General features: G+C 33.6%; 4 protein-coding genes across 4 annotated transcripts; all 4 read left to right on the top strand.

The window, feature by feature from the left end:
* Nucleotides 1-3,276: 3,276 nt before the first annotated feature.
* On the top strand, nucleotides 3,277-4,459 carry LOC141692023 (uncharacterized). The gene is made up of 3 exons (XM_074496769.1): nucleotides 3,277-3,319; nucleotides 3,415-4,310; nucleotides 4,388-4,459. Exons 1-3 carry the CDS (start codon nucleotides 3,277-3,279, stop codon nucleotides 4,457-4,459), a joined length of 1,011 nt encoding a protein of 336 aa, XP_074352870.1.
* Nucleotides 4,460-6,718: 2,259 nt separating this feature from the next.
* LOC141692022 (uncharacterized) lies at nucleotides 6,719-7,807 on the top strand. Its single transcript, XM_074496768.1, has one exon. The coding sequence runs from the start codon at nucleotides 6,719-6,721 to the stop codon at nucleotides 7,805-7,807; it is 1,089 nt and encodes a 362-aa protein (XP_074352869.1).
* Nucleotides 7,808-7,818: 11 nt separating this feature from the next.
* LOC141692021 (uncharacterized) lies at nucleotides 7,819-8,307 on the top strand. The gene is made up of 2 exons (XM_074496767.1): nucleotides 7,819-8,006; nucleotides 8,109-8,307. The coding sequence occupies exons 1-2, from the start codon at nucleotides 7,819-7,821 to the stop codon at nucleotides 8,305-8,307; spliced, it is 387 nt and encodes a 128-aa protein (XP_074352868.1).
* A 1,093-nt stretch (nucleotides 8,308-9,400) lies between these two features.
* LOC141692020 (NAC domain-containing protein JA2L-like) lies at nucleotides 9,401-10,501 on the top strand. Its single transcript, XM_074496766.1, has one exon. The coding sequence runs from the start codon at nucleotides 9,401-9,403 to the stop codon at nucleotides 10,499-10,501; it is 1,101 nt and encodes a 366-aa protein (XP_074352867.1).
* Nucleotides 10,502-11,824: the final 1,323 nt, after the last annotated feature.

Raw genomic sequence — 11,824 nt, 5'->3', positions numbered from 1 at the left:
GCCAACACAACACTTGACAAAGAAAATCATTTCCCAGGTATCACAAAACTATTTTCTTTATTTTGAAATAGATTGATAAGTAAAATATTATTACTTGGACTAAATAGAAAAATTGACAATAAAAAACAAATTAACAACTTTCCATTGCATTTCAGGAAATAATACTAGAGAAACTTCTGTACTAACGTCACCTCCTCAAAAGAGACCAGTTGGTATGATTAATATGGATTTTTCTTGCAAAATTATTAATGATTTAATATAGGTTTTTATTCTAATACAATCTAATGAATAATGATGCAGGACGTCCTCGAAAGATTACGGAGAATCCAGTTTTTACATGTATTTACTTTTCTGGTAGTTTTGTGTATGGTAGTTTTTATATAAAATTTTTGTTCTCTTTCTTTTCACATTTACTTTCCACAGCCCCTCTACGTCCTTTGTTACCGATATTACCAAGTGCAATGACATCTTACAAGCCTAATAGTACAATACAAACACCATCCACATCGCAAATGGCATTTGGTGTGTATGAATTTTTTTATATATTTACTCAAATCTGTGAAAAATCTGTTTGTTTATTTCTTTATACTTTTTATCGGTTACATAAAGAAAATCTATTTCTTTATTTAATAGACCATGGTCAATTTAGTACTTTATAAAGAGGACACTCTGGAAATGAATGTTCTTCAACAAGACGTCCAATTCTAGATTTGCCGATTGGGTCAGGTATTGGTTGTACATCCAATATCAATTTTCTATTTATAATCAAACGTAATGTACTCATCAACATGAATAACTTTTACAGGAAATTCGGGAGCTCAGAATACCAACAATGAAAATACTGCATCGTTCAGTCGTTCTAAAAACCCTGTTGTGAATTTGTTGTCATCTTTTGATGACGTGAGTGAGTTAGCATCATGCAATGATGTGCAAGGTATTGAATCAACTGTCTATAAATTTTTCCGTTACATTTACATGTTTGGACTAATTTGAAAATATTTTATACATTGATTACTGTACAATGACAATTATATATTAGTACTCTATAGACTATTACTTTACCATGCATAGCAGACATATCTAATGAAATTTTAAAAATATATGAAGATGATTTTATCGGTATTGACAATGACGATGTCTCCGAAGATGAAATGGATGATGATTCTGAGATCACAACTGCAAGGGGAGGTATTTTTATAATTACTACCAGCTAAGCACATGCATATTCTTTTAAGTCGTTATATAACCAATCTTATATATATTTCTAACAAGTGTCTATTATTTTACTATCATTAGATGTTCCAACTGAATATTTGAAATTAGTCCCACCACAGTATAAGTGCAAATCCTGTCATTCTATAATGTGGATAGAAGAGAGGAATAATAAATCAGTATCAGCTAAGTCTGAACCTACATTCTCAATTTGTTGTGCTGCTGGACAAATTGAGCTACCTAAGGCAAAGCAACCTCCTGCATACCTTGCTCAACTACTATTTGGAGGTCCTGAACAAAAGCATTTCCATGACCGTATCAAAGTCTATAATTGCATGTTTGCTTACTCATCATTGGGGGGCAAAGTGGACAAGTTTGTAAATGTGCATGGCGGTGGATCATTTTGTTATCGACAAGGTGGACAGAATCATCATAGCATGGGGACTTTAAAACCGGTTGAAGGTGGCAATCCACGATTCTGTCAATTGTACTTCCATGACACCGGGAATGAAGTTAATAACAGGATAAATGCAATTCAATCAAACAATGACAAAGATAGTGCAAGACCTGAAATTGTACAAAATCTCATTAGAATGTTTGATGATGTGAGTCCTTTAGCAAAAAAAATTCGACAAGCAAGAGATCGTTTTCAAGAGGATGAACAACCAGAACTTATGATTGTTCTCAAAGAATCCAGGTCCGTATCTGGGCGAATAAATCATATTTCACCCACTCCAGATGTTGCAGCATTGATTGTAGGCGATGAAGATCCAAACTGTGGTGAACGAGATGTTATTCTCCATCTTAAGCAGGGTGAATTTGTGAGAATAAGTTTCATACATCCTCTTTTTATGGCACTCCAATATCCAATTTTGTTTCCATTTGCTGAGGATGGTTTCCATAAAGGAATCAAGTACAGACGCACACCTGAAAATACTAATAAAAAAAGAGAGTGTGTGACGTTAAAGGACTACTATTCTTACCAATATCATATCAGACCAACTGAAGGTTAATTTTCTATATGTTTGCTATATATGTCGAAAATTATTCATGCCAATATGTTTTAGAAATCAAATAGATAATTGAACTTCAATTTTGTAACAGCCCAATTTATTGAAATATTTCTTTAATTTAATTATTTTGATTAATACATCTCACTTTTATGTAGGAATGACCTTACGATACGGTAGGCGTCTATACCAGCAATATATTGTTGATGCCTTCTCCATTATCGAGCAATCACGTTTGTTTTGGTATAAAACTCATCAGAGTACTGTCAGGGCTGATATGTACCAAAATATACGTGACCATGTAAGGAGAGGAGACGAAGATCCAAATGCTATAGGCAAGTCTTATATTCTACCGGCATCGTTTACGGGTTCGAGACGATACATGAATCAAAACTTTCTTGATTCTCTTGCCATATGTCGTGTTATCGGACATCCAGACATATTTTTAACTATGACAGCTAATCCTAAATGGCCAGAGATTCAAGAAATGCTTGACTATACTCCTAGCCTGACTGCAAATGATGCACCAGATGTAGTTGCTCGAGTTTTTAAGTTGAAATTAGATCAATTGTTGCATGTCATCAAGAAAAAAAAAATCTTTGGTCGCTGTATTGGAGGTATTTACTTTCCTATAATATGTACATTGTGTTTTATTACGTAAGTGTTTTTCTCTCTTTACACATGATTATATATAATTTGCTTAGATTGCATGTTGTTGTATTTAAAATAGATGCATTTCATCTAATCTCAAATCAATTAAAACACTTTCATTACATACTATATTCAGCGGATCTCCAATACTTTACTTAAGTTGTTAGACAATTTTTTTTGTATTTTAGCATTACATGTGATAGAATTTCAAAAGCGCGGATTGCCTCATGCACATATGGTGATTTGGTTGCATCCTGATAGCAAACCTAAGACCATTCAACAAGTCGATCGAATGCTTTCTGCCGAGATTCCAGACAAACAATAAGATCCTCATGGATATGACGCTGTTAAGCAATTTATGATACATGGACCGTGTGGTGAATCACACAAGTTATCTCCGTGTATGGATTCAGATCGCAAAATTGCACACGTCACTTTCCAAAAAGGTATACAGTATTAACAATTTTATATTTCATACATGTTCTCCAAAAAAATTATTTTACTTCATATCTGACTTAAACATGTTCTAGGTACTGTACAGAAACATCATTTGACGACAGTGGATTTCCCGTGTATTGGAGACGCAAAACGAATCATACTGTTCAGAAAAATGACGTGGAGTTGGATAATCGATGGGTTGTCCCCTATAATAGAGACCTGTTAGTCATGTTTCAGTGTCATATCAATATTGAAATATGCAACCATGCACGAAGCTTAAAATATCTTTTTAAATATTGCATGAAAGGACATGATAGAGCTACTATGCTACTGGTTAAAGCAAAAAAAAACACAACTACATATGTAGATCAATCCAGTTCTGAGCCTGTTAAAGCTGCCCCAATTGATGAAATTAGCCAATATTTAGATGGGCGTTATGTTTCTGCGACGGAAGCAATTTGGCGTACTTATGGATTTAGTATCCACCACAGGACTCCATCTGTGGAATGCCTCCCAGTTCAGTTAGAGGATATGCAGATAATAACCTTCAAAGGTAATGAGTCTTTGGCAAATGTTGAAAATCGTGCATTATTTCGCAAAAGCAAGTTGCAAGCATGGTTTGAAGCTAATAAAAAATATCCTTGGGGAAGAAACTTATCATATCAAGAGTTTCCTGCTAAATTTGTGTGGGATGGTAGGAGTTGTCAATGGACACCTAGAAAACAGGGCTTGGTCGTTGGTAGGTTACATTCTACATATGCCTCATCTGGAGATTTATTCTACTTGAGAATGATTCTTACCAGATTTAAAGGAGCAACGTCTTTTGCTGACCTTCGAACAGTCAATGGCCAAGTTTATTCTACATTTAAAGATGCTTGCAATGCATTAGGACTCTTGAAAAATGATAACGAGTGGCACGAAGCAATCACTGAGAATTCTCATCATGCTATAGCGTCACAACTGCGTCAACTTTTTGTACACATTTTGGTAAACTGTCAGGTTAGTACTCCGTCCAAGTTATGGTATGATTATATTAAAAGTTTTACTCATATTTATGAAAATATGTTCAATTCCAGGTTGGTAATCCATCAAAGCTATGGTACGATCACATTGAAAATTTTACAGATGACATAACTTGGATGCGATGATGTGTTTTGAAAAATAATGAGTCGGTACTATTAGAAGAAGAGATACAAAATTGGGCTTTAGCAGGTTATCATCAACATTATTCTATGCACTATATATCAATATCATGGTTTGTCAAACATTTATATATTATTGCATGAAAGTTCAGTCAATGGTGAATTCAACAGGTTCTAATTGTCATCACCCTCCGCTAAAATGTCTTACATCCATGTATATTAATTAAAATAACAAATCATTAATTTTGGATAAAACTAGACTTAGCTATCTTTCAAATGATATAAGGAACTACTGCAATTATCCTTCTACATAGTAGCATTTTATTATCAAAAATTTGGTCATTAGAAACAAGCATACCTTCATTTATGCAGCATGCCAAATATGACATAACATAGATAAATGCAACTCAAAGAAGATAATAAGTATATATCCGTTAAAGTTAATTGCAATACCTGATGCTCAGAAGTTCCTTCTACCTTTGTAATAATATATGGAACAAGTGTTATATCCTTCCACATTCTAAAAATGACTTATCTCCACTTACAAAAATTCAATGAACCAAATGTTAATTTTATTAAAAACTACTTAATTATCTTTGTAATAATATATGATACACCAATCATATCCTTCTAAATTAGAGCAGAGCTTTTAGATCAAGAAGGAAGGTTAGCAAATTCAGCATTTCAAAATTCTGACCACCCTTCACTAAAAATGACTTATCTACCTGTAGAAAAATTCAAATAATGAACCGTTAATTTTGTAAGTTAATAGATTTAATTCTCTTTCTAATAAGGTATAGAAAAGGTGCAACAAAATATTATAATATAGCAGTTTATTCTGTAAACTTAGTTTGTAACAGATTCTGCAGTTTCTGAAAGTGACAAGCCTACACTAAAAAAAACAAAACTCACTGTAGAAAAATCGAAATTGCGAGCTGTTAGTTTTGAAAAAAAGTAGTCTTGCATTATGTATCTAATATCTAGGGAACAACTGTTATATTCTTCTACATTGTAGCATATTATTCTACAAAGTTGGGCCATTAACGCATTCAGCATTTGATGAAACAGTCAACACTTCACTAAAAATGACTTATCTCCCAGTACAAAAATTCAATAAATTAACCGTTAATTTTGTTCAGAACTATACTTAATTATATTTATAATAATATATGAATCAATGGCTATATCTTTCTAAATTAGAGCAATTAATTCAGATCACATAAGAAGGTTAGCAAATTCAGCATTTCAAAATTCTAACCACCATTCACGAAAAGTGACTTTTCTCCCTGTAGAAAAATTCAAAGGACAAACCGTAAATTTTGTAAGTTAATAAACTTAATAATATTTCTAATGAGTTATAAAAAAGGTGCAGCAAAATATTACAATATAACAGTTTATTCTGTAAACTTAGGTTATAACACATTCTAAATTTTCTGAAAATGACAAGGCTACACTAAGAATAACCAAAACTCCATGTAGAAAAATCAAAATTGCAAGCCGTCAGTTTCGAAACAAACTAGACTTCATTATTTTTCAAATATCTAGGGAACAACTGTTATATCCTTCTACATTTTAGCAGATTAATCTACAAGGTTGGGCTTTTAACAGATTCAGCATTTGGTGAAACAGTACACTTCACTAAAAATGACTTATCTTCCCGTATAATTTTAAAATAATAAACTAATTATTAATTTTGTTCAAAACTAGACTTAATTATCTTTCTAATATATATGAATCGATGAATATATCCTTCTAAATTAGAGCAGTTAATTCAAATCATGCAGGAAGGTTAGCAAATTCAGCATTTCAAAATTTTGACCACCCTTCACGAAAAATGACTTTTCTCCCTTTAGAAATATTTAAATAACAAACCGTTAATTTTTTAAGTTAATAGACTTAATTATCTTTTTACTGATGTATAAAATAGGTGTAGCACAATTTTATGATGTAGCAGTTTATTCTTCAAACTTAGGTCATAACAGATTCTGCATTTTCTGAAAATGAAAAGCCTACACTAAAAATAACAAAAACTCCCTGTATAAAAATTGAAATTGCGAGTCAAAAGTTTTAAAAGAAACTAGACTTTATTATCTTTCTACTGACATATAGAGCAACTGATAATTACATCTGCAATTAGCAGCGGATTGACAATTCTGTTATATGTTCCTGCATCATTTATTTGATTTTTCTTAACATGGTTTTATTTCTGCAGAACTTGAAAAGATTTTTAATTCCATTGGAAAATCTTTACGGAGTTATCCAGACATGCCTTTGCCACCTTCTCAGTTTTTTAGTGGATTTTCAAACACTCTTATTGCCGAGGAAATGAGTTACGATATTGAAGCGGTGAAAGAAGAACATCAAAACCTGCACTCAAATCTAAATGCAGATCAAGCAATAGTATATGATGCTATAATTGATTCTGTTTACAATAAGAAAGGACATGTGTTCTTCGTCTACGGTAGTGGAGGCTGTGACAAAACATTTCTTTGGCGTACAATTATTGCTAGACCGAGGTCAGAAAGGAAAATTGTACTGCCTGTTGCGGGATCTGGGATTGCAGCTGTTCTATTACCAGGAGGCCGAACAACACATTCAAGGTTTAAGATTCCGCTGGACATATATGAACAATCAAGTTGTGGATTGAAAAATGGAACTGATATAGCCGAGTTGTTACAAAATACGGATCTCATTATATGGGATGAGGCTCCCATGCAAAAAAGGTATGCATTTGAAGCGGTAGATCGAGCTCTAAGGGATATAATTGGTTATGTCTCATCAGAAAATCGTCAGAAGCCGTTTGGTGGTATCACCGTAGTCTTTGGTGGTGACTTTAGACATATCTTGCCTGTTGTGGAGAAAGGTAATAGACAAGACATCGTAAGTATATGCATTAACAGGTCTTACATATGGGATGAAATTATGCTCTTCACTTTAAAGCAGAATATGAGACTACATAGAGGTAACTCTGATGCCATTAATAATGCTATTGATGAATTTAGTAAATGGGTACTGGATATTGGTGATGGTAGACTTTCTTTTGTTGATGAAAATGACCCGAATAAAGATCCTGAAGTTTTCATTCCTGAACAGTTCTTAATTCCATACACCAAGGATCCAATAACAGATATTGTTGACTTCGTCTATCCTGATGTTGAATGCAGTTTTAAAGATCATCAATATCTCAGAGACAGAGCTATTCTTGCTCCCACTAACAAACTGGTAGACGAAATTAATGCTCATGTGTTGGATCGAATACCTGGTGAGGAACATGTATATCTTAGTGTTGATAGCATTGATGAAGGTCCTATTGACGAGCATAGTTTAAATTCAGCTTTTCCTGTGGAGTTTTGAATTCAATCGACATGTCTGGAATGCCTAAGCATGATCTTAAGTTAAAAGTTGGTGTTGTAGTCATGTTAACCAGAAATATAAATCAGGTTCTAGGTTTGTGCAATGGTACACAGATGGTTATAAAGAAATTATTCAAGTGGACAGTAGAATGTGAGATAATTACAGGAAGTCATGCAGGAGCTATGCATATTATTCTGAGGTTTACCACAACATCAAATGAAAGCAACTGTAAGTGACCTTTCATATTTAAGAGGAGACAACTGTCGTTGCAAGTTTGTTTTGCAATGACGATTAATAAAAGTCAAGGTCAGTCTTTGGAAAAGGTTGGTGTGTATCTTCCCAGTCCTACTTTCTGTCATGGTCAGCTTTATGTTGCTCTCTCACGTGTCACTTCACCGGCTGGTCTTCATATCCTCTTAGGCGACGGAACTACTGAAAAGAAATATAGTACAAAAAATATTGTGTACGAGGAAGTTTTCTACAATTTACCCAAGATGTAGTATTTTAATGTCATCATCTAAAATATCAAACCCACTCTTTTTTAGAAGATGAAACCCAAATTTAATCGTGATCATTAGTTTTTCAATTTTTTAATGTGATATTTTGTCTAAAATTTATTTCACTTAATCATGTAAAGAGTTTCATAATTTATCTTCCAAAAGTAGATGGATTAAAATAAGAAGTATGTCATCCTTGCAATTTTAAATATCATCTAATGTCTAATTTTATTTTACTTCACTGTCATCTAATGAGTTTATTAATGTTTTTTCACGTCAATTGTTAGAACTAACTTTTTTTACATAATTACAATAAAAAAAATATTATAAAAAAAACCCTCGGGGCCTCGATGCGAAACACGGGCTACATACTAGTTTACATAAGCTGTAAATTGTAAAGCTGTAAATTTACGTTGTGTTTGGTTCAACGGAGGGGAGGGAAGTGGGAGGAATTTTAATAGAGGGAAGGGAAGGAGAGGAAAATGATATAATATTAATTTTATTTGTTTGAAGGGAGGGGAGGGAAATTAACTCATTTTTATGTTTGGTACAGGAGGGGAAGAGAGGGGTTTATAATTAAAATTACATATAAGTCATTTAGGATATATGTAAGTGTTAAGAAGTTGTAAGGTTATTTTTGTTAATAAAATTTCTCCCCTCCAAAAAACCTCAAATCGGGAGGAAACAAATTAAGAGCCATAAGGGATTTTGGCCCTCCCCTTCCCTCTAAAAATATAAACCAAACACATTTTTTATTGTAGGAATCTTCAGCTCCCCTCCCCTCTATTTTCTTCCAACCAAACAGGGGCTTGAAAGAGCCCAGCTGGGGTCAGCTTATGTTATGAAAATATAACCCAATTTTTGACTTTGATTAGGATAATTTCAAATCTGTAATCTACAAGGATTTGCTAACGCCTAACGGTCGATATGTATATATTGGCAATGTACGATGATTCTAACTTGTAATAAACAACCGGTGTTGATCTCTCTCTGATACTCTCTCTGTGATTCTCTCTCTCTCTGTGATTCTCTCTCTCTCTCACAATCTCTCTCTCTCTCTCTCTCTTTCTCTCTCGTGTGCAGACACACATTGGTGATGGGTGAAGATATCAAATTGCCTCCTGGATACAGATTCTACCCAAAGGATGAAGAACTAATTAGTTATTACTTGAAACCCAAGGTTCTTGGACAGAAGCTGCAATGCAATTTCATCGATACCGTTGAACTGTACACTCCTAATTCTACTCCCTGGCAGATGTTTGATGTTAATTCTTGGATGGACTCCCAAAATAACCTTACTGAGAGGTTTATTTACGTCTTCACAACATTGTCTAAGTTACGTACTTCTGAGAGCAGTAAGGCGACGACAAGTAGAAGTAGAGACAATACTAGTAAGAAGGCCGGCTGTGGCACCTGGGCCGGAAAAACAAATTGTAAAATCAGGGATTGTAAGGGTAATGTGATCGGAGAGAAGAGATTGCTGGTTTTTGAGATTAATGATGTCGGAGCTGAATTTGAACTTGATAAGGCCGGATACTTTAAGATGCACGAGTTCTCCTTATCGGGGATTAATAAGGGCCTTAAATCAGCTGCTGGTGATCTTGTTCTTTGTAGGATCACATTTGATTCTTCTAAGAAGCCTTCAGTTATTCTGCCTTCCATAAGTACTGCTCATGCTCCTAAGCATAGCCGTGAATGTCAAATCAAGAATGAGAATCTTGAGGGAAGTGTTGAGGTTGAGGAGAATCCGGAGAGTGCTGGGTATTTAACATCAAAAAGTGTTGTTGAGATGAATAACGATGTTGGTGATAATGTTGCGGGACAAAGTGTCGCGGTTGGAGATAATGATTTGGAGGGAGTGGAGAATTTGGCATCGAAAAGTTTGGTTGAGATGAATAACGATGTTGGTGATAATGTTGCGGTCACTGAGTGTTTAACTTCAGAAAACTTGTGTGAGATAGATAATGGTTTCAGTGATTTTGATAATTATCTAGTTGCTAATTATGATCAATATAACAATAGTCTTCTAGAGTTTGGTGAGTTTGCTGAGGATCCCGTTTTTGACATCAATTGGTATAATGACTTTATGATTTCCGGTCAAGAAGACGAGCAAGTTGAAGATAGCAGCAGCAAGCTTGGGAAGAGGAAACTGGAAGAGGAGAATCTGTATGAGAGCAATAAAAAGATGTGTCTTTGATAGCTTGGCCAAGCGACTGATCTGTGCATTACTAGTTGGCTATATCACTAACTACAGTGCTCATTGTTCTATTTGAGCTGTTTTGTTTTCTCAGTTGAATTATTTTGTTTTGCTATGTATAAATTTGACAAATTTACCTAATGCAGAAGTAAAGCATGTACAATATTTTGAAATTTCGACTGAATGTATGTATCCTGTTCTATCCTGCTGCATTTATTTGGGATTATGTTTTACAATATGTGCTGAATATACAAAACATAAACTTTAAATGCAGATAGCAGAAGTAGAATAAAAGTTCTTTATGGTACATTGTCTACAATAACTCGTATAAATCCAATATTCACAAAGTAATAAAGTATAGATCACTTTTAAGGATACAGGTTACATATCAGTATAAAATAAAGGTTTACATTACACTGCATTTTTTTCTCTAAACTTTTGACTTCTAAGGTTATGAATTGATAGGCACCTCCATCTTTCTCGTAAAAACTAAAATCCCTGTTTGCAGTGGATGAGATTGTCAAATCAGTAACAAACTAATCAGGAAATACACCTTATTTTCTTGTGAGCGGTGTTAGTCGCCGCCGGCTTGCTACGCCACGACGCGGGTCGAATGGCGAATATCTCGGCATCTCGCATATGCGAGGCGATCTGGGCGAGAAATTTTATAACCGGTTTAAATAAAAAATAATAATTAAATATTGATTTTTTTAATAAAAATTGTTTTAGAATTTATTTTATAAATATTTTCTGATTGATCTATGAATAGAATGAAATATTTATTTATTTATTTTGATTAATGTTTCAAAGTGTGTGTATTTAAAGTACTCCAGTCTCCAAGAATGGACCCACAAGAAAAATTATACACTAACCCTCGTAATCCCTCTTACTCAAAAGCTTACCTCTCTCTCAATTACAGAAGTGGTGATCGCGTTGACCTTGTTGTGATATTTATAAATAGGTCCGTATTTGTTATATCTTATGAGTGATTTTGTGAACAGTTTATTATTCAGTTTATTATTCGAGAAGGGTTAGGCGACTCAATTTATTTATAATTGTCTCTTGTCAATTTTATTTAAAATGATAAAAATAAATTTTCTTTTCAATCTTTGTCAAATGTTAGTCGCTGATTATTTGTCGTTATTTACCTTCATTATTTATTTTATTATTTAATTTTTGTCTGTTCTTATAATTATATATAACCAAACTTCCATTCTATGACTCTGTTCTTTATGAGCAATATCAGAGAACTATGTATTACTGGTAATATAATGATATCTTGAATATTTAAGCTGTTTGGAGCCGTAACTAAAATTTCTATTA

Source organism: Apium graveolens, chromosome 10 (genome assembly GCF_009905375.1).
Source record: "Apium graveolens cultivar Ventura chromosome 10, ASM990537v1, whole genome shotgun sequence".
Classification (NCBI taxonomy): Eukaryota; Viridiplantae; Streptophyta; class Magnoliopsida; order Apiales; family Apiaceae; genus Apium; species Apium graveolens.
Note: the sequence above shows the minus strand (reverse complement) of the source record. Positions and strands in the feature narration are given on the sequence as shown.

Coding starts and splice junctions, on each gene's coding strand:
- LOC141692023 (XM_074496769.1), top strand. CDS start 3,277: ATGGATTCAGATCGCAAAATTGCACACGTCACTTTCCAAAAAG. Junction 3,320..3,414: donor ACACGTCACTTTCCAAAAAG/GTATACAGTATT, acceptor GGTACTGTACAG/AAACATCATTTGACGACAGT. Junction 4,311..4,387: donor ACATTTTGGTAAACTGTCAG/GTTAGTACTCCG, acceptor GTTCAATTCCAG/GTTGGTAATCCATCAAAGCT.
- LOC141692022 (XM_074496768.1), top strand. CDS start 6,719: ATGCCTTTGCCACCTTCTCAGTTTTTTAGTGGATTTTCAAACACTCTT.
- LOC141692021 (XM_074496767.1), top strand. CDS start 7,819: ATGTCTGGAATGCCTAAGCATGATCTTAAGTTAAAAGTTGGTGTTGTA. Junction 8,007..8,108: donor GCTATGCATATTATTCTGAG/GTTTACCACAAC, acceptor GATTAATAAAAG/TCAAGGTCAGTCTTTGGAAA.
- LOC141692020 (XM_074496766.1), top strand. CDS start 9,401: ATGGGTGAAGATATCAAATTGCCTCCTGGATACAGATTCTACCCAAAG.